This window comes from Zeugodacus cucurbitae, chromosome 5, assembly GCF_028554725.1.
Source record: "Zeugodacus cucurbitae isolate PBARC_wt_2022May chromosome 5, idZeuCucr1.2, whole genome shotgun sequence".
NCBI lineage: Eukaryota > Metazoa > Arthropoda > Insecta > Diptera > Tephritidae > Zeugodacus > Zeugodacus cucurbitae.
The window spans coordinates 10,276,917-10,300,212 of NC_071670.1; the positions used below are offsets into that span (position 1 = coordinate 10,276,917).

Consider the following 23,296-nt stretch of genomic DNA (forward strand, 5'->3'; position numbering starts at 1 on the left):
AGCATTCTGAAATTAATATTATAGGCTAAATATAAGCTGGTCTCAATGTGAGTTTACAGAAAACTCGAAAAGAGATCCCATAAACCTCAAGTTTCTCAATAACGGTGTAAGAAAATCGAAAAATACCCAAAAAATACACAAAAATATCAAAATTTATTTTCCCCCCTAGTGGCAATACTATTAAATGTTATAAAAGAGTTCACTTCATATTTACTTTGGTTAGTAGCTGAGATGAGCACCATCACAATCAAACGATCATCACAAAATGAGCTTTTGTTAGTGCGCTTACTAAGTGAAAGAAAATGTTCCAGACTGCTTGCACTGGTTGAGAGAGTGAGTCTATGCCGCACCCTACAATATGTGTATCAGTAATAGAACTCACAATATTTTATATTTAGTATAGGATAAGATTTAGGATAGTCAGTATATGTGGTTAATGTAGTAATTTAAAAAGTTAATTTTATGCTATTTTACAATGGAATAACTGTTTTCCTTTCATACGTCAAATATATAACTTCATCCCCATAAAACTGCTGATTGCAGTTTGGTCGTATTATCTCATCGTAGGTGCTCATTTTACGCTCTTCGCTTGTGCGTGTTAGTGACAAATCCGTATGTGGAAGCACACGATCACCTAAGCTCTTTCATCAATGCAGAGAGTGTTATATTCTTTGTAGGCTCTTTCGTCGATGTTCTCGTTACAATTAGCAGCTATGGTATCGAGAAATTTTCCGCAGTATCGCGTGAATAGCGAAGCAAATACGTTCAAATTACATTCACTTCGGGTGTTGCTACGGTATGAAGTCTACATTTGATAGTATATAGTATATATGTAGTATAAGATAAGCTTTGCTTTACGCATTTGTTGTTTTTTCACGATATTGTAATTTTGTTATAATGGGAGTGGCGATCTATATTGATCATATTAATTTAGTGATATATACAAACAAGTACAATAAAAAAGAAAATCTTCTTTAAACAGAAAAGTGTGTGTCAGTATTTGAGGGAAAACCCCGAATTCAGTGTTAATATATATATTTATGCAAGTATGTGATAAGAGAGGGTCTCTCCGGATTAATAATGTGTAGTATGTTGCTGGCACATACTTACACTTTTATACTGCGTGTTAGTGACAATCCGTATGTGTAAGTATACGATCACTTGAGCTCTTTCCTCAACGCAGAGACTTTATAATATTTGCATGCTCTTTCATCGAGGTTCGGGTTGCAGTTAGTAGCTATGGTATCGAAAAATTGTTCTCAGTGTAGGTTGAGCGTGAACAGAACATCATTCACTTCGTGCGTTGTTACGGATAAAGTATACATATATAAAATAGAATATATATAGTACATACGAGTATATACATATACACTTTGAATAATTCACTAGTTGTTTTTCCCCGATATTGTAATTTTATAATAACGGGAATAGGGATTTACATTGATCATATTAACTTAGAGAGATATATTAAAAACAGTTACCATAAAAAATTATGCTCTCTTTATGTACATATGTAACATTTGCTGAATTCTCCATCCGGTCTGACGCTAAGTGAGAGTCAACATTTGAGAGTGCTGTTAGTTGTATCGCTCAGAGTGACAAATTTTGTATATATTTATTGTTGTTTACAGATATTTAGCCGCTCACTTTTGGTTGGTTACTAGTTCTCTACAATTTGGTGATAACAAATGGAAATGCGGATTTTCGGTGATCTTTTTGTTGAACAAACGTGAACTGTTGGATAATAGAGGAGAATTTTGGGGAAAATACCTCAAATAATTCATTGTTTCTGTAAATAATAGATCCGGCTGCATTGCGTATTTGGTGGCAGTTCTACAAATTATACAGTTCCAAAAATTTAACAATTATTTTCGAGAAATTTTTGTGCTGACGGATCAATTTGAAGTTGCACGCGATTGAGGTGTTTCAACATTTCGCCATACAAATTACTGTTTCGCACATGCGTTAATCTCATCGGCGAAAGTAGAGCGAAAAATGGAAAGTAAAGTCCGTTCCAAATCACCAGGCAGTTTGCTACTTCTTCGAAATTTTGATCGCTACCGATAAATTAAAATGCAAATATTTTGCAAATGAAGGTATATTTCGCAATCTTCATTTGTGCTAACAGGATTTAAAGTTATGATATATTTGCACCCAATTTGGATTAAATAGGCCGAGTTTTCTGAGGGAAGCCCTTACTTTAATAGTTCCTAGTACCTTTACTATAAAATTTACTTTTTCTAAAGTTTTTCGTCTGCTTTGATGGACTTTAGGAAAAATCCCTTTTTGGCTGTAAACTCGTCAAAGTACCAACACTTTTTTTTACAGCAGATAACATTCCGTATCGTGATCCTTTGTTCTAAATGTTATAGCTTAATTTGTAGTTTTGTTAAATCCCTTTTTTGTTTAACTGCATTTTTTAATCGTTGCAATAGTTTGATCTTATCCATACCAATATCAATCTTTTCATAGTGTCTGGAATTAGTGTGCTATGTTTTGTCAAGAAATATCGATCAAATTATCAATTTATCAAATACACTTCTTTAGCGTAACCATCCACCGTTGATGAAAAGTGGTTCAGTAACAAAAACGTCAAGCGAAAACGATCGAAATCGATCAAAAGGTGGGCGGCAAAGCAATGATTGACGGGCAGGAAGGTTTCGCTATGCGTGTGATGGATTTGACAGACAATAATTTACTTTGACCCACCCTCCTACGTCCAAATTTAATTCAAACCTGTACTGTCAACAATGGGATGTTTGAAGGAAGCAATTGCTTAGAAGGGTAAGAATTGTGTTCCATCAGGATAACACCAAGCCATATATATCGATGGAGCCTGCGAAAACGTCGTTTCAGACGTTTCGGTTCGTTTATATCCACCTGCTAGAGCCAATTATGTAGCTTATTCGCCGTTAATATAATGCAAAAGTAGCTGATTTGTTTTTACTAGTCCTTATTTTATTATGCTGAGGAATGAATGACCCACAATGAATCGAACTGTTTTTTAAAAGGCAATCAGAAGAATTCATGTTTTAAGCAATACATATTTTGATAACGAATTTAAAAAGTGAATAACAAAACATGGAATCGCATGTGGAAGAATAAAAAATAGGCAAATTTTCTCCTGTCGTTAATGTTACGAAACACAATGCTGAACACTTCAATGTAATAAATAAGTATTAATTTTTTATTGTTTATTTCCAGGTATAAGACATCCAATGGTTGGAAGTTCGTGGCACCTTTGCTTAAAGCACGATACGATGCCGGTGCAGTGGCTTTCAATGGTAAAATTTACATAATGGGCGGCAACTGGTATAATGGTTACTTAAAAAGTGTTGAATGCTATAATACCGATTCGAAGAGTTGGAGTAAATGTGCAGATATGAGATATAATCATGTAAAGCCTGCTGTAAGTTAGATGTAAAACTAATGGTTGATGTAATTAGCGCAACTTGAAAACTTTTTGAAATAATAGGCTCATTTATGAATATGAAGCTCTCACTTTAAACTATTTAGCAAACTTTGGGGAAAAAATTATTAAAATTTTACCCAATTTCTATTTGTTAATTAAATTTTCGCGAAATCTTTTTCGGGAAGCAAAGATCAACTTTTGAAATGCTGTGGAACCAAACGGTTGACATTGTATAATTTAGTAACGCGCATTACATCAGGCCACGTACACAACGAGTTAGTACTAAAGTGTGTGAGGTGGCTGAGGTATGGGCACCCTAATTTAACGAATTTAAACTTATAATCGAAACATATATAGGATGTGTGTGCTAGACTGTTAAATAACGACTCGACTTGTGTGAATCTGTATTTTTATTATTGATAGACTAAGTAACTGAAATAATGTCGAATTTATATCAAGTAAAAATTGTTCACCAAGCAAATCTCTCAAAATAATATAGTAATTACATACTGTCGATACAATAAAAAAGCCACTTGATTTCACTGAAGTATCTCTTCGCCAAATATTTCGAAAACTGTTAATGTGACTTTGTTTGAAGTGGAATTATTTTCAAATTTACACAAAACTTAAATATAAATATTATGACAATAGTCACAATCTTATTAAGCCGTCCTCTTTCCCCCCATAAAGTTAAATAAATTAGTAATTCCTATTTTCTGTACTACAGGTAGCTGTACACAATGGTCACATCTATGTTTTTGGCGCTTATTATGGTTCCACCAACAGGGGTGTTGTTGAACGTTACGATCCTCAGCGAGACACGTGGTCTCAGGTACATTGCAGCTGATTTTTTTTCGAATTGTTTGATATTAAACTTAATCTTCCCAAAAAATTTCGCAGATTTGCTCTCTGGAAGGTGATCCGTGGGGCATTCTCGCTTTCGTATCTTTTGACAATAAATTATGGACTATTGGTCACCGCAGTGAGCAGAGAATTACAGGAGTAGCAGTGTACGATGAGGCAAATGACAATTGGGTGCGGAAGAGATCATTGCCCAAAGGAGAAATATATTCTTGTTTTGTTGTTTCTTTGCCTTTACTGACATCAAAATAAACAAACAACATTTCTATTGTTGTTTGTGTTAATAAACTTATAAGAAATACACAAAATCTGGTTAATTTTCGATTTGAAAGAAGCGGCAAACTAATTTCTGTCTAACGCGAACCAAAAACTGAACGGTAAAAGTTTGTTGTAATTGTCAATGCTTTCGTTCTTGTTTTGGAATATATATATATAAATAATTTTTTTGTACATCTGTATCTCTAGCAGTGCTTGCAAAAATTTGGCTTTGTTTGTAAATGAAATATAGAGGAACTAATTGAAAAATCGAACACATAAGATTGGTCGCAAAGAGTGGTGGAAATAAAATTATTATTACAATCACAGTTATGTTAATAAGTAAATGAATAAAGAATAAATAACAAAAAACATTAAAAAGAAAAAAATTTAACTGTTTACTTAATATAACAAAATAGAATAGAATACACGAAACAAAAAATTAATCAAGGCAAGAACTGAGGGTTCAACCCATTCGGTGTACACCAGTGCGTATGAGTAATACGCTGCACTCTCAAACTCTAGTGATTCTGCAGACTTATCTAGCGCTGAAACGCTGAAAGCGCAAATGTATGTGACAACCACGTTATAACAATTACAAAACGAAATGTAATGCGCTAAATTGCTGGTAGTTCAAGTGGATACACGAATAGCTTTCTGTTTTTCCATAGAAACTGGCTTGCGAAGCAACAGTCATGGTGTTACAGCGTAAGACAATCAGAAACTCGCGCTGAATCGAATGGATTGATGTGGAATTCGGGGCAAATAATTTGCTGAAATGTAGCTGCGAAGATTGGAATATGAGAAAATGGAAAACTAATGAAATATTTAACGGATTTCTGTGATTCGAGATTGGATATTGGTAACATGCAATTAACTAGAATTTATAGAAAGAATTAAAAGAAATTCGAGATGCATATGGTACATTTCAGCATCTAAGAACCTAAAATTTTTATTCTCTCGCAACAAAAGTTGCTAAGAGAGCATTATAGATCATTATGTTCACATAACGGTTGTTTGTAAGTCAGAAAGCTATAGGGTTATATATATCAAAATGATCAGCATGACGAGACTGGTTGAAATTCAGATGTCTGTCTATCCGTCCGTCCGTAGAACGGGTAACTTGAGTGTAAATTAAGATATCTTGACGAAAGTTGATACAAATATTCGTTGGCACCTTGAGGAGGTTAGTATTGAATGGGGCGAAATCAGACCATTGCCATGCCCATGACGAAAATCGAAAATTTGAGATAAAGGATCCCGCTGAGAAGGGGAATATCTGAATGTCGATTTTTTGTGGAGCTATATCAACCAAACTTTCTGCAGTCATTTCTCTTACGTACCCCATTACACACCATAAAATCTGATATAATCGGATTATAGCCACGCCCACCTTCCATACATAGGTTATGTCGAAAATTACTAAAAGTACATTGATTCACTAACGGCAAACGTCAGAATCACTAAAATTTACAGAGAGCTGCACTCAGATTTTTTTAAATATAAAATGGGCGGGGTGTCGACCACTTAAAGGTCTAAGAACCACATCTCAAAAACTACTCGATCCATTTCAATGAAATTCGGTACGTAATACTTTCTTGACATCCTGATAACACGCTTGGAAAATGGGCGAAATCGGTTCACATCCACGTCTACTATTCATATAACTGAATTTTGAATTCCATCTGATTCCTTCACATTATAATGTATACATAAAGAACGAATAAAGATAGCGGAATCAAACTTTACACAAATACTGTATATCATTTGTAACTTCAAATTTTTAACCGAATATATTGAAAAATATATAAATCTCTCATATATTTTAAAGTAATAATTATTCTAATAGTGTGTCGTTGTTCTAAAAATTGTTAAAATCATGTCATAACTTCCCCTAGCTCCCATATACCTAATTATAGGTTTTTCAAAAATACGGTGGGCTTTATTCCGCATATATCGGTTAATATGTGAGATATGTGTCTTAGCAAAATTAAGTGAGCGTATAGTCTTGGATATAGCGTACCTTGGTGGTGAAAATTAGTGAAATCGGTTCAGGAATTATCTCAGCTCTCATACATAATGAAATTATCAGGTTATCAGGACTTGAAAGCTGAGAGTAAAAATCATTATCATAGATTATGATATCAGAGGACCCGAACGTATAGTAACTATAAAACCGATTCTTCAGAAGAGCGACATATGTAGTATAACTCCCGCTATTTAGAAGCTACAATCGTAAATTTGTATAATGTTTTCATTTATCAGTAGAAACAAGTACAGAGGAAAAATCATTATCATAGATTATGATATCAGAGGACCCGAACGTATAGTAACTATAAAACCGATTCTTCAGAAGAGCGACATATGTAGTATAACTCCCGCTATTTAGAAGCTACAATCGTAAATTTGTATAATGTTTTCATTTATCAGTAGAAACAAGTACAGAGGAAAAATCATTAATATCGTATGACTATATCATGTAGTTCCCATACTACCTATGACTCAAATCTGATATTTTGTCCTATAACTTGTCCAATTATGTAACTAGAAACATGAAATTTCAAGATTTTCCTAGTTACAATAAATATAAATTGTAAAATATAAATCTAAATTTATCAATGTCCGATGGCTAAAGAATATAGCTCCGAAACAACATTGTTCAGAATTTGTATTTTTTGCTATAAATAAGTAACTTCGATTGAGTAGTTACAAATATGAAATTTTGTTATCATTTAAGCTGCAATGGACACAAAATATGTACGAAAAATCATCGAAATCTGATTACTATAACATTTAGTTGTCATACAATCGATTGTTCAGATTGATGTTTTTTGCTATAACTTTGTCAGTTTAGCAACTACAAATTTGAAATTTCGTAATTTTTCAGTCGTAATAAATACAAAGTTTTTTTCCGAAGAGCATTATAATTGGGCAACCATAAAATACAGCTGACATACAAACGATTTTCAAATTCAATAATTTAACATTTAAAATGTTTTAATAACTACATGTATACAGTATTGTAAATAATATTTCCAATTTTATGAACATTTTTAAGCAATAGAATATAACGATATTCATGAAAATCATTTTTTCTTACCAAATTTGGCAAAAAGCAATATTTTTATAATAATTCTTATGCCAAAAAAGGCACAACCTCAGCACAACCCCAGTCGTTCATTGTTTATCAAATAAATTAATTGCGACTCCTTTACAGCAGCATGCAAGCTAACCAATCATGAAAACCGACTACAAGGCCACAAATGATGTGCGAAAAACAAATTTCACTTTTGAATGTTTATTATTTCTTTTATAAATATAATTTATAAAGCAATAAACAAGAGCTGTATGTATAAATTTAATAAAAATCCGCAAAAGTCCAAAGGAAACTTTTTCAAAAAAAAAAAAAAAATTTAAAACAAAAATCCTGACGCTTAAGTGCTTTACGGTGGGAGTGTATATACTGTATACGATATGCATAGTAAATTCACCGGCATTTCCACAACATTTGACGTACTCACTCGCATATGAGACCTAAAGACCTGCACTACACACTGGCTCATTCTGTTAGCAGTAGTTAAGGCCAACCCACTTTGCTTTCTGTCGGATCATAAAATCTTAATTACAGTCGGCACATATTCGCATAACAAATTTCAAGTCATAAATGCAAACAAGCAAAATGGTTCACTCGTGTTTTTACTCCCACACATATGTATGAGTGTATGAAAGCAGGAAAACTGCAGCAGCAATGAACATGGCAGAGCCTACAGATGAGTGTCTCATATGCAGCAAGCACTTGGTCTCATAACAGAGGCAATTCCACATAATTGCCCATTTCCATAGCAAGAATAACAACAAGGACAGACAACTGAACCTTCAAAAGTTTTAGCAATACGGGGGGTGAAAACAGCGGAGGAGCGCAGGTTGATGTTTGAAGATCAGTTGTAGAGTATATCTATGAGTATTTTTATTAAACTATAAGTGAGTGAATTCAGTTATTTAGTTAACATGTTAAAGAAAAAACGAATAACTATTAATAAAAAACGGTTACCGGTTTCTAATACTTTTCGTTACAAAATTTTAGTTGTGTAAAAATGTGTGTATTTAAAAAAATTGTTCACTACCAATTAAAACCGAATAATCGTTAAGAAAAACCGAATACTTTATTAAAAAGTGGGTATTCGTTACTTTATACACAAATACTTATGAAATTTTAAATCTAACAAACAATTACTGACGATCAAATAAAAGTATCCATTCAGTATAAAAACCGAATAACCGCTATGATCGGAGTATACTTTAACAATTCAAGAAGAGTCCACTCGGCATAATACATATTGAACTGCCGGCCTTGAACGAAGAGTCAAGTCCACTTTGCATAAAGTGTAGAGCCAATTACGGTCTGCAGTTCTTCATTAATCTGTTTGGTAAATATTCAACATATTATTGGTGGAATATTTTGCAACTCATAAATATTACTAATTTTTTGGTATACCGTTTCTGTTGTTTCTCGGCTCAGACAGTTGTAGGATAATACATATATTTTTAGGAAGTCCGTGGCAGTTGGACAATGCCTTGGAAACCTTGATAAAAAATACAACGAAATTGTATAGCGACATCTTTTGGAAGTGAGATTTTGAAGAAACAAGGAATGCCCGAAAAGCAACACAACTCAAACAAATTATGCTGAAGAACGGAATGTCTCATGACTCTTAAAATCGCTCGAATTCCACATTCTATTTTCTATTTAAGAAAACGCTACTTTTTTTAAGTCCATCCTGCTTTATGGTGCAGAAGCGTGGACGATGTCAACAGATCTGATGAGACGACACGAGGAGTTTTCGTGAGGAAAATTTCGAGCACGATTTATGGTCCTCCGAACTTTGGCAACGGCGAATACCGCAGACGATGGAACGAAGAGCTGTACGAGTTATACGACGACATTAACACAGTTCAGCAAATAAAAAGACAGCGGCTACGCTGGCTAGGTCATGTTGTTCGAATGGACGAACGTGCTCCAGCTCTGTAAGTGTTCGATGCATTACCCGCCGGAGGAAGCCGAGGAAGAGGAAGGCCTCCATTCCGTTGGAGGGACCAGCTGGAGAGCGACCTGGTTACACTTGGGATCTCCAACTAGCGCCGAACTGCGAAGGAAAGAGTGGAGTGGCACGCTATCATCGATTCGGCTATAACCGTCTAAAAAGTTTCAACACCAATCACATACATAATTGATTTAAGCTGATATCTTTAGTTTTATAATTAAAATTGGATCTGGAAGTCGAGCTGTATTGTAATTATCTTATATCTAACTGGAAGCAATCTTTAGATATGCTGAACTTTCAGAGACAGCACCACTTTGGATATTTTACACGAAATTTTCAAGCGAATTTCTAATTTTGTTAAAGTTTTAATCTCCCCCACACTGGTTACATAAAGTAAGCAGCTTTGAAGTTGTAGTCATTGACTTCCTGCTGCTGCTGTGCGAGTGTGAGCTCGTATATCCTGATAATTGTAAGTGTCGCATGTATGCGGATTGTTTTCACTCACTTTATTTTGCTTTATTTCAGAAACACGAGGAGCATAAGAGTATATATCGACTGAGTCGTGTTTGTTCCACTACGTAGCCAAGATAGTTGGTGTTGTCCGGCCGGTAAACTGAAAACTTGTTCACTTCTATGCTTGCTATGGAAATTTATTGGCTACGATGCATTGAAGTCGTCAATGTTACTTGGCTAGCGCAGCTTTACGAGAAATTTTAGGCTCATATGAATTTAGAATGGGGGGTGAGAACGAAGCAAGCAGCAAAACTCTACATAATACAGAAACAAAAGTATTATTTTTCAGGAAATTGTATTCATTTAGTCTACATCTATATAGACCAGAATTGAAAGAGAGTTCCGAATTCAAAAATAAATAAATAAAGTAAAATGGAATGGTTTGTTCGTTAACAAACAAACAACTGGACCCTATTTGACCTTATCCAATTAAATATTCTCGAACCTTCTCTGAACTGTCGGAGGTCTGTCGAGCAAAGACCTCGTCTTCAAATATCAAAAATATGCTTAGATTCGACCAGCATTCCGTTTTATGTGTTTTGGAGCACTCCTGATCAAAGACAGAGATTTTAGGCCATATGTAATAGCAAGATCCTCCTCATTGATTCCAAGGAACTCATCATAAAAACTCACTCAGTACAAATAAATATATTAGAAGCTTTCATCAAAATTTACTCAACAAAAAGCTTTGCTAAAACTTTCGTGTGAAATTAAGCTCTGTCGAAAGCTTTCAAGTTCTTATTAAATAAAAACAGTTTTTTCTGCACGACAAACTATTTAAAGCAAATATTTTAAGTTCATTCAACATGCCAACAACGCCTCAGTTAGCGAACTGCCAAATCTTTCATAATAAAAATCTCAAAAGGATTTGTCAGCGATAGTTTGCGATTGCAAATGTATAGTATAACAGAAAAAGAGGTTTCCAGGATTCTTTATACATTTCTTTACCATCTTCTTAACAATGTGACTGCGTTGTCATATTTTCCGGTCATTTATTTCATAAGTCGCAAGCAGCTTATTTATAAATTCCTGTTGCTGACATACAGCTGAAAAACTTAGCATTGAATTTAGAAGCATGAAAGCGAACTGAAAGCGGAAATCGTAAGGGAAAAATATACATGCAGCGCGACAACATGCAGCTTATGCCACCTTGACAGCGTACGAGAACAAGCGGAATGCTGTCTGTTAAATAAATATACTTCATACTCTAGTTTTTATATGACTGTGTCGGTGAAATATGAACAGACATCACATGACTTTTTATTACTATGAAGTCATACTCCTCTTGTATAATTTTTTACAAAGAAAATCAGTGATAACAGAAAAATTCGCATATGATATATTGTTCATCATGTGATATCACATCATGTTCAACAACATCATATGATAACAAAAATCTTTTTCAAACATACTTATTACTCATATCTATATTTTACCCAACAACACCGAAGAGCTACTAAATCCCAACGCATGCTATTTTATCGAGCATTGTAATTGTGATATCACAACATCATATCATCATATGTTATATGTTATCACCAAATTATGTACGTAAGATTTCGTACATTAAGTGATATCACATGAAACACACTAGAGTATATCACATGATATTACTTTCAACATCACATCAAGTATGCATGGATACCCTGAGCTGCTCTGACAACGGCAAGAACTGTTGTACTCTAGTATCCGACACGGTGGTTAGGTATTGAGTTCAGATAAGAGGTTTCTATGAGAAGTCCTAGGGAATACTTCGAATCAACCAATTTCAACTTTACTTCCTTACTTTACAAACTTTAAAATGATTACATACGATTTAAGACTTTTTCAAAATGTATTCTGCAAGCTGGCACTAAGTCACATACAAAAAATGAGATTTGCGTTCTACTATTCCCTCATCTACTTAGCAGTAGGGATGTGCTGACAGACCCATTATCCCATTTAAATAGTAAACCGCATTACTTCGCATGTGTATATGTCCTTGTAAAGATGACAACCACTTATTATCCTATTTAATGAAATGCAATTAACCTGTCAGGTCTTTCAATTACCATTTCTCCAATTAGTCGAACGGCCTTTTGAATGTACATATGTGCCTGTGTTTACTAGTAGTAAAAGATGTACTCTACGGCTGCCAGACCCTATAAAGTTGTATTCGCACAAAAATGCCAAGCACGTAGAACAACTTATTACAAAGGTTAATAGGCTTACAACGCATAATTGCATGTAATCTAGACGAGTTTTATACGTTTACCCGTATAGCTAGTTGTATAGTGAGACTAAATGTATACAGTTATACAATTGGCTATCCTCCGCTTTAAAGCTTTAAATGTATCCGACTACATAAACAACAACAAAGAATCCTTAAGAAATACTTTAACTTGACGTAGAAATAGAAAGGTGATTTATAGAAGCAATATGCAGCAAAACAATGGAAGATAAGAATACGTGTTTTTGGCATTTATTATACCTTACACGCAAGCAAAAAACACAAAGTTATAATACATATTTGAACAAACGCCTGTATGGAATTCATTAGCTATAGCCGCTCAATTTCGATGATTTTCACTGCATGCTGATGCCGATACCAGCAGATTGGGGATACCATACAAAGCCAAATGCCATTACTGTAGAAGCTGCCAAGTAGTAGGAGAAAAAGGGATAAGAATAAGGGAAAGTATAATACTTGTAAGCGGATGCAAGGCTTTGTTTAGGAAAAAATGGAAACAATCGGTCGCGGATTCCTCGATGATGCCTCGGAGGATGCACATTATAAAATGTTTTGAATTGATTAATTTCTGAGTGGTTCAGAGTAGGTATGGTAGGGTAAGGGCTTTGATAAAAAACAAGGGTCCACAACTTCTTAGCTGTACCAGAGGGTTGGAGAGTTAAAGTCTTGAGCCATTTCTAGAGTACTCATCGTTAATTCGAAGAACTGATTCTGTTAAATACTGAGACATATTTAAAAAACTATATTTCACATCTAAGAGAATTATAAACAAAAAAGTAGATACAGGTCTATGGAATGTATTCACGGTTATCCCCTATTATGCAGAAGACAAGCTTGTTTTTCTTTGACAGACGGTTCTACGTCATCGGAAGAGATACGATTCTCCAGCTTGAGTTCTTGGTCCTAGTAATATAATGCAGAGCTAGAAAGTAAATTAGCAAGTCCAAATTGGAGATCCACTGCAACTACGGCAAAAGGAAGTATTTTCAGAATTGTTTAACAATAATCTGGGTTCCTTGACTACACCAACTGGCGATAAATATCAGAATGTGAAAATGACTACATGATTTACGAAGTTATAGGTGTCTAGGAAAAATATGTGATCTAGCACCTCATGCCCTATTACTAACTATTAAAAAAACAGGGTATAAAGAAGCGCCCTAAAGCATTCCTTTCATGCTCGCATAAAATAGTGGGTATGAGAGAGATAGAACGATGTTGAGCGAGAACTAGAATGCGCATAATTGTATCATACAAAATTGTAACGGATGCTAATCAAATTAAATCTGACAGCAAAGAGCTTATTTGTGTGAGCAGTCACAAAGCAATGCCCAGCGATAAAACTGTCTGGGAAAAAATAAAAGCATAAGCGAGATAACAAAAAACAGCATGCTAAAACTAACAAACATAGCAACAAATATAAAAGCTGCAATCCAAGCAACCACAACAATTGCAATGGGGCGCAACAAAGAGATTTTGTTGTCAACGTCAAGCGTACCCCGAGGCTACTTGTCTAGCACGATATCATCCGTTGGTAGATTTTGATGCCGCACTCGGCTATTCTAATGGAAAAAGAGCATGAAAAAAAAGTTTGTGTGAGTAATTTTTCTTGGTTTGTCGTCAACATGATTTGTTTTTTTATTTTGATTTGATTATTTTTTTCATAGTTAATAAACGCTGTCACGGTTCAATGCGCGCGCTTGCGGCATAAATGTTGCCATTAAATCACAAAGCATTTTAACTGATTTTCAACGGAGTTATTGATGGTTTTTGACGGCAAAGAAACGTTGTTCCAAAGGATTAGTGACCTCAAATGTATCTAAAGTAAGTAATAGCCTTTTCACAAAGCCAAATTAATTGATCAATTAAAGGTTTGTTTCAGAAACCAATTTTTGTCCTTCACACTGCCGGCTACCAGATAATCGATCAGCTGTCACACATTTTGGTTTTTGCTTTTTATAAGAAGTTGGTAAGTTTCACCAGCTGATTGCTATTTTTAGCAGCGGCAGCTACCATCGTGAACAATAACTCGATAACAAAGATCGTATACATAATTACTAATACGGTCTTTGTCGCAGAGTTCCATTTCATTTTCAAGTCGATTAAAATTCAATTAAAAACAAGTAAGGAACGGCTAAGTTCGGGTGCAACCGAATACTCTCGCAATTTATTGATGTAATTTTATAAAGATAACACAATCTGACCCATATATTCGGCATAAAGCTCAATAGAATAATGAAAATCATCATAAATAGTATATGGGGACTGAGGTAATTCCTAAACCGAGTTCATTCGTTTTCACCACCAAGATACAATATATCGAAGACTATACGCTCACTTAATTTAATATTACTTATAATTAGGTATATGGGATCTGGGGGAAGTCATGATCCGATTTTTACCATTTTTGGTACAGAGACAATTATAAGAAAAAAATTCATAGGGAATGAATTACATTAAAATATCTTAGAGATTTACTTATATTTTCGGTGAAAAATTACCCTTAGGCACTGAGTTCTTCATGTTCGATATCAGGGGCCTTGAAAAGTCATGGTCCGATTTTGACAATTTTTCCATAAGTGATGTCACAGCTCAAATACAATATTTGTGTAAAGTTTTATTCCGGTATCTTCATTAGTTCCTAGTGTATATATGTATTATAAAGTGAACGAATTAGAAGAATTGAGTTATATGGGTAGTAGGCGTAGTTGTGAACCGATTTCGCCCATATTCCATGTCTTCAAGGTATCAAGAAAGTGTTATATACCGAATTTCATTGAAATCGGTCGAATAGTTCTTGAGTTATGGTTTTTGACCCATAAGTGACCCATTTCCCATTTTGTAAAAAAATCTCAGTGCAGTTTCCTTCTGCCATTTCTTATGGGAAATTTAGTGTTTCTTACGTTTCTCGTTAGTGAGTTAACACACTTTTAGTCATTTTCAACCTAATCTTTGTATGGGAGGTGGGCGTGGTAATTATCCGATTTCTTTCATTTTTGGACTGTATAAGGAAACTGCTAAAAGAAACGACTGCAGATCCTATGCAAAATTTTAAAATTTTAAGGAAAAAAAAACATTAAAAAACCTTAGTTATGACACTGTATAGGTTTTCGGTTTTCGCCATGTTGTGGGCGTGGCATTGGACCGATTTTGCAAATCTTCGAAAGCGTGCCAAGCAATATGTGTTCCAAGTTTCATTAAGATATCTTAATTTTTACTCAAGTTATCGCTTGTACGGACAGACGGACGGACAGACATCCGCATTTCAACTCCACTCGTCATTCTGATCATTTATATATACATATATAACCCCATATCTAACTCTTTTATTTCTTGGTGACACAAACAACCGTTATGTGAACAAAACTATAATAATCTGTGCAACATGTTGCGAGAGTATAAAAATTATAAATGCATACAGACATAAATATCTTTATTTTTACATTGTAGCCAATGCGAAAATGTCACCAACCACGCCTTTGTATGTGTGAGAAATAAAACTTGAGAACAAATTTTTAATTGGAAAACTTTTATTAATTGCTGTCGAGTCTTGGCCGACCATAGCTGCCATTTAATATACAGTTATGTATGTTTGCTTTATACACCAGTCAATATCGATGAAGCGTAGAATTTGAGAAATATAGAAATTATTATGAAGCAAATAACGAGACACTGTAGACATTAGAACATGAAATATGAAGGAATGAATGGAACAATATGAAAAGGAAAAATGTAATAATTGAAGAGAAAAAAAAATAAAAAGAAATAAAATAAAATAAAATAAAATAAGGAAATAGAAAAATTAAAAAAAATAATAAAATATATTGTAATAAATATTAGAAGATACAAAAGACAAATATACCAAAACAACAATATAAATATTATATATATAATAAAAAATAAATAAATAAAACTAAAAAAAAACAACAAATTAAGTTAAAGAATAATTTTAATAAGAATTAAAAAAAGTATTTGAAAATGATATAAAAAACAAAAATAACTAGAAATTATAAGTACACAAAATTTACATTAAACACTAAAAAGTATTTTAAAGTATATACATATGAAATGCCTTAAAGGCCGCAAAACTTACTCCAAAAAACCATAACAACTAAATTCCCTTGCTGCCTGTGCAAAAATATTGTTATCGATTGCGAAAAATTGCCTCTCATCAATATTGGCACTAAGTGTTGTTTACTCTATATAGCGGGTCACACAGAGTGTGTGAAAGGCTCATGCTCATATGCATAAGCGGAAAATGTAACACACACCGACCAACAATTTTTTTTATCTGTCCACATATCCTGCCTCTACTGAGGGCCATTTGTAATCCTAAAAACATGCCAATTTTTCAAACTACACTCATGGATGCACACAATATGGTGCATGGGTGTCTTTCTTTTTCGGTTTTTTTTTTTATATGTGGGTGGTTGTGAACACGCGTGTGTAGATAGTAAGATGAGGGATAGGGGTATGCCCGATATATATTTATAGTGTTTTCGAAAAATTATTAAAATAATTATTTTTAGTTATAGAGTTTTCACAAAGGGTAAGTAAATATAAAAACATTATAAGGAACGGACACTTAAAAATAAAATATACAAAATTAAAGTAAAAGTTTAAATAATAAAATATATTTAATAAATTTTTTATATAAAAATAAATTAAAATAATGTATAAAAAATTGATATCATTTAATAACATTAAATTTTGTTTATATATAAAATAATATATATTTTATTAATAAAAATTTTTAATTATATATAATGCAATTATGCAATACAAAACTAATACGGCGGTGTAAATTGACGCTGAGCAACACCAAAAGCTCCGTCATGATTGGGAAGGACCTCTCCGAGCCGTTCGATACCAAACGAAGTTTCAGACAAGGTGACTCACTATCGTGCGACTTCTTCAATCTATTGCTGGAAAAAATAATACGAGCTGCAGAGCTAAATAGAGAAGGTACAATCTTCTACAAGAGTGTACAGCTCCTGGCGTACGCCGATGATATTGATATCATCGGAAGCAACAACCGCGCCGTTTGTTCTGCTTTTTCCCGCATGGATAAGGAGGCGAAGCGAATGGGTCTGGAGATGAATGAGGACAAGACGAAATATCTCCTGTCATCAAACAAACAGTCGGCGCTTTCGCGTCTTGGCTCCCACGTCACTGTTGACAGTCATAACTTCGAGGTCGTAGATAATTTCGTATACCTGGGAACCAGCATCAACAACAGCAACAATGTCAGCCTTGAAATCCAGCGCAGAATCACTCTTGCCAACAGGTGCTACTTTAGACTGAGTAGGCAATTGAACAGTAAAGTTCTCTCCGACGAACCAAAATCAAACTCTACAAGTCGCTTATCATTCCCGTCCTGCTTTACGGTGCAGAAGCTTGGACGATGTCAACATCAGATGAGACGACACTAGGAGTTTTCGAGAGGAAAATTTTTCGCAAGATTTATGGTCCTCAGAACATTGGCAACGGCGAATACCGCAGACGATGGAACGATGAGCTGTACGAGTTATACGACGACATTGACATAGTTCAGCGAATAAAAAGACAGCGGCTACGCTGGCTAGGTCATGTTGTCCGAATGGACGAAAACACTCCAGCCCTGAAAGTGTTCGATGCAGTACCCGCCGGAGGAAGCCGAGGAAGGGGAAGGCCTCCACTCCGTTGGAGGGACCAGGTGGAGAGCGACCAGATTACACTTGGGATCTCCAACTGGCGCCGAACTGCGAAGGAGAGAGAGAGAGGTGGCGCACTATCGTCGATTCGGCTATAACCGGCTAAACGGTTGCAACGCCAATCACATACATACAATTATATCAATAAGTTATATAAAATAATATTAAATATATAAATAAAAAAATTAAATAAAAACAGAAAAATAAAAAAAAAATAGTTGATTCAAAAATATATATTTTTTTTAGAAAAAAATTAATAAATTTTCTGTAAAAAAATTCTATGTAAACATACAAATTTTTGGCAACTATGGAATTCAGAACTCTTTACTAAAATATTTAGTTTTCAATAAATAGTTAAAAAAAAAGTCTACAAAAACAAATATGGGTATTAAATTCCAAAAATCTCAAGTATTTTGATTATAATTAATTTTTTTTTCGAATCCATATTAAAACCAAGTGTTGCATTGCGAATAAGTTTTTTGACCTGAATTAAAAAAAAAAAACTTATGTTCGAAAATTTTTAAGTTTCTGACTTTTCAATAATTTTGAAATTCCATCCCACTGTGCCGCCAACCATCATTCTTAGTACTAACTGCCCGCAGCTCCAAAGTGCAGCGATAAAAATAAGCGTTAGGTTACAAATTAAATCGATAAATTTTGCTAGCACATCTTTTGGCGCCAAATGACAGTTTTTGGCAGTCCAACAGGCAATACGAAAGTGATTTGAGTGTATGGGCAATAAGTAAAGGCCAATTGTGGTAGCGAGCTCAGCACAGTTCAGAGGAGTGCCAGCGAGTTGCAAAAATCAAAAAGGTAAAAACAAAGCAAGAATATTACAAAGAAAACTAAAAAATAGTTTTACTAAAACCGAGTAAAATAAAATTCGTACGAAAATCCACAGTCAATAAATGCGATATGGCACATGCAAAAAGCCATAAATGTCGAAGGAGATGGATTTTTAAGCGCGCACAACGGCTGTGCGAATAGTGCACCTAGAGCTATGCAATATTTGTTGGAACTGAACACTTCAGCATTTTTAGATTGCCTGTTGCTTGCCGGAAAACATTTTCTTTGTGTTAAGTGAAAATTATAAGCGTCGAATTGCTGCAATTCTTTGCTCACTCTTTGCTGCAATCACTTTTTATAGCATATTTTTCGGCGCTTAAGCTATTTTATATACATAAAAACGTATGTATTAGTGCACAGTGAAATGCCAAATCAATGAACTCTAAGTGTGTAGTTTAAGAAGAAGCGAGCGAAATAGTTTTCGTAGCGTTGCTGAATAGTTTAATTGGAAGACACTAGGGTGCACTAGTTTATCGAGAAACGAGTTGTTTATAAAATTAAAGGGTGAAGGTTCACGAAGTTGAGGTTTTGCCATCTGTTATTTTAAAGAGAAGATTTGAGTTACAAATTAATGATGGAATAACATCTAGAAATGAGGGAGATAAATGTTCTTTACATATACCGGACATAATGGAAGTGAAAGCACCCGAAATTGGATAATTACAAATTGTTGCAAAGTTGCTAATAGGTTTGTAGGGTATGTAGGAGTTTGTATTGTCAGCTTGGGTAAGTTTTTATTAAGGGTCAGTCAGTCAGTCAGTCTTGCAATTCTACGAGGCAAGAAATTTTTGGTTGTAAAGAGTTTGTTCTTAAATTTGGACACCGAAGTCAGTTTTATACATTGTCCTATAACTAAGGTTATAGTTTTTTGAAATATCAATTTTGAGTCTTGAATGTATGCGACATACTTGGCGAAGAATCTATCGGTGATAATTTCTTCAAAATATTATCCTAGTGTAAATCTCAGAGGAAAATCATTTAAAATTTCCGATTAATCGGAAATAATCTTTTAAATTTTCTCTGCAAGCCCTAATATCTGTTGTAGCACGCGGCTGAGATGGGCAAGCTAGAAAATCAGAAGTGCATTGGGGTCTTGGTGGCAAAAGGATTACTATAGAGTCAAAAAAGGACTAACAGAGGCATTTGTTCTCATTTACAGCTTTAGTAGAAATGTCTACAACCAGAGAGATTAACTTACTCATGATCATGACTTACTGATCACAACTCTCTACAGCCCCGAATGTATCGACTGATGATAATCTAATAGCGTTTTTAGACAGAAGCAAATTGATCAATTTACCGGCCTCTGCTCGATTTAAACGCTTATTGATATCGATTTACCATACAAAATAAAATCTCAATTTATTTCAAATTGAATTTAAATCGAGTTGAAAATCAAAAGCAACTCTGCGACAAGATCGTACAATAAACGTTCTTTGTCTGTGATTGGCTGAATTTTTTGATAAAATAGAATTAATACTACTAGACGGTAGGTTTCTCGATTTAAATTTAAATTGATGAATTTTTTTGGATGTCTAAAAACGCTATAAGTTAGAAAATTTGAATGCCTCTCGGATTTACACAAAATAAAGGTAAGCTAAAGTATACTTTTAGGCGGCATCACTTTATGAAGTACTTGGGGCATTTTCGCTCAGATTTTCTGTATTATATTCTGTACAAAACATGCATAGCTTCTAGTCATACTATCCAAAAGAATTATAAAGAATTTGGAAAATCATTCGAAGGGGGTTTTAAATACAATATTGATATAAAAAAATTGTAAAAAATCTTGATGCAATCTATAAAAATATGGCGTAACCTTGGCCGGAAAGCTAGAAGTGCGATAATCATCAATTGTACATACAAAACTGGAATTTGTTCTACCTAACCTAACTTTTTACATATATTTATGGTTAGATTTATATGGGTATACATATGTAAATAAAACAGATATCCATTAATTTAAGCCATTTTTACCGGCTTAGGGGTTATAAATTGGCCTTAATAGCACCTTGTATCTAAAGAAATCAAAAAGGTAGTCTATTTTTAGGCGCCATAATTTTAAAATCCACTCAAAGCCTTTTTTGTTATCCATTTATAAGTATGGTTCGAAAAATCAATACAATTTCATGGCAGTAATTATCATTTAGGCAAAACTATGCTTCATATCCCGTAAATCCTTCTCACCACCCATAAATTCAATCAGTTCCGCCCATTAGTCACTTTTCACTTAAACTTCAATTATATGGTGACTGATACATGTTCGTTCTTATTGACTTCATTAAGATATTAATTAATCGCTTTAAAAGAAAATATACGACAGTACTGAAAGGTAAACGTATTTCACACTTTAGAGGCGAACGCGACGACAAGCGCCAATCAAATTCTTATTAGTGTTCATTATAGAGAAATTTGTGTCACTTATAGAAACTGTCACTCAACAATGTACGGTGGTATGCCTGAGTCTCGGTTGAAGCTAAGCAAAGGCACATAAATATATGAAGAAAAGCACGACTTCCGTCCGATTATCCATAGGCACATAATAACTTTATCTTCAACGCACATACACGCACATAGAATCTTACACAGAGTTTCTCGCTAGCCGGTTGTTGCTTTAGTGGATCGACTGCGAGACATAAACTTGCCATATGCGCGGTTAAAAAGACAGATATACATCTGTCTGTGTATATAACTTTTTGTTGTTGTGAGTGAGTGAACTTTACTGGCTTTCCAACTCATTCGTTGCGTTTAATTAAAAAGTTTAAAATAATTAAGTGTTATGGCTTCCAGTTATAAGTACTACATTGTTGTTGTTATTAGTGAGTGCTGTAATTACGAGTAGTGGTTCATTGCTGCCAGTCATATTGTCCAAAGTACTAGTTGTCACTGCATTTGATGCGTTGACAGCGCAAAATAGTTTTCAATATCCGCTTGCTGTTGTTAAATTTCAGATGCTTAGAACCTTTTCGCACAGGAGCTAATTGATCAATTAACCGGCCTCTGCTCGATTAAAACGCTTATTAAGATCGATTAACCATACAAAATAAAAATCTACATTGCTTTTTAGTTGAATTTTAATCGACTTGAAAATGAAATGCAACTCAGCGAAAATACGTTCGAATACTACGTAAGTAATACTACTCGACGGTAGATGTCGCTGTTGGAAAATAGCAATCAGCTGATGAAATTTACCAACTTCTTATGAAAACCAAAAACAAAAATAACAGCTGATCGATTATCGAGTAGCTGGCAGTGCGAAGGGTAAAAACTGGATTCACAATTAAAATTTTAATTGATTAATTAACTTTGCTTTGCGAAAAGTCTATTAAAGAAATATGATTATGCCGGAAGAACAACATTAAATTTGTGAGCTTAATACAAGAACCGATTAAGGTGTACCTGAAAAACCCCGGACCCGACCTAAATACAAAATTCAGTAAAAAATACCGAATGTTCTTGGAAATGATTGAAAAGAATGCAGCTAAGCTTAATAACAGTTTGAAAACGGAGTTTAATTTCAAAACACATGTAGGACCGAAATATTAAACTTTGTGTACTGTTTCAGTCGAAGCAATGATTGCCGGGTATGTGGACCCGATGAACTTTCCGAGAAATCGAGATCTAATCTTCATTACAATCAACAGGTCGGTCACATGCCTATTTACTACTTAAAGACTTCGATAGGGAAGTTCGACATATGTAAATCCCTTGTATAAAAACAAAGGTCGTCTTAATATGAGCTGACTTTTATGGAGTCACAAATAGTAGGTTATTATTATGATTGGACTGAAATCGGATATCCTATATTAAGAAGACAGGACATATGTACAAATAATCAGGAAGTTCTGACTCTGGAAACATAAGTATGGTACGATACTGTCCCCAGTTTTTATGATGAATTTATAAGGGCAGATGAGATCAATCAGATGAGTTTATAAGGGCAACTCGGCTGCTGAGTGGATGACTTTTTGAAATCAATTTGATGGATATGTGTCTGGTTAAGAGCACCTCAGAATACCAGTGACCTTAGAAATGGTTTCTTAACCGAAAATATTACTAATTAAATACATTAGATCGTTTTAGAACTGACAGTGACGAGCTTATTGTGATCCAAATACCACGTTATTGACCTTCTATATATGACCTTCTTAATATAATTCACTCACGGACATTAACCAGTGATAGTCTAAGGTTTACACTGTCCAATGACTCTTTGCGTCATTCACATAATCGACTCAGAATACTATAATCTACATATGTATAATTTCCTTTCAGCTTAAACTTTCCATTGCATCAATATTATTGTAAAAGAGGCCAGGAAGTTAGTCATGCAAAACTTTATAATTGAATTTTGTACAGTTACGAAGTCGCTGCGGGCGATATTCATTCAATATTGGCTGGCAAACGAAGTAATATTTAGACGAGTACATTTCTAAGCGGCTAT

The 23,296-nt window shown here is 34.3% G+C and overlaps 1 protein-coding gene and 1 long non-coding RNA gene across 6 annotated transcripts; both read left to right on the top strand.

Moving 5' to 3' along the window:
• The first annotated feature begins 664 nt into the window (after positions 1-664).
• Positions 665-4,917, top strand: LOC128922228 (kelch-like protein 3). 4 transcript variants are annotated; one of them, XM_054232040.1, is made up of 5 exons: positions 768-796; positions 2,548-2,784; positions 3,205-3,409; positions 4,140-4,244; positions 4,313-4,917. In XM_054232040.1, exons 2-5 carry the CDS (start codon positions 2,756-2,758, stop codon positions 4,523-4,525), a joined length of 552 nt encoding a protein of 183 aa, XP_054088015.1. In that variant the 5' UTR covers positions 768-796; positions 2,548-2,755; the 3' UTR covers positions 4,526-4,917. The 4 variants fall into 4 exon arrangements, with proteins under 4 accessions (XP_054088012.1, XP_054088015.1, XP_054088013.1 ...); XM_054232037.1 differs by lacking the exon at positions 2,548-2,784 and having other exon boundaries at positions 665-796; XM_054232038.1 differs by lacking the exons at positions 768-796; positions 2,548-2,784 and adding an exon at positions 803-1,145.
• Positions 4,918-13,619: 8,702 nt separating this feature from the next.
• Positions 13,620-15,976, top strand: LOC128922241 (uncharacterized). Of its 2 annotated transcripts, none has more exons than XR_008471464.1 (4): positions 13,620-13,908; positions 13,981-14,137; positions 14,185-14,282; positions 15,764-15,976. It is a non-coding gene; the product is annotated as an uncharacterized LOC128922241 (long non-coding RNA). The 2 variants fall into 2 exon arrangements; XR_008471463.1 differs by having other exon boundaries at positions 14,196-14,282.
• The last annotated feature ends 7,320 nt before the right edge of the window (positions 15,977-23,296 follow it).

What these genes read in the sequence shown, in the direction of transcription:
- LOC128922228 (XM_054232037.1), top strand. Translation starts at nt 690, where the DNA reads ATGTTCTCGTTACAATTAGCAGCTATGGTATCGAGAAATTTTCCGCAG. An exon ending in TCACTTCGGGTGTTGCTACG is followed by an intron (nt 797 to 3,204) that starts GTATGAAGTCTA and finishes GTTTATTTCCAG; the next exon opens with GTATAAGACATCCAATGGTT. An exon ending in ATAATCATGTAAAGCCTGCT is followed by an intron (nt 3,410 to 4,139) that starts GTAAGTTAGATG and finishes TCTGTACTACAG; the next exon opens with GTAGCTGTACACAATGGTCA.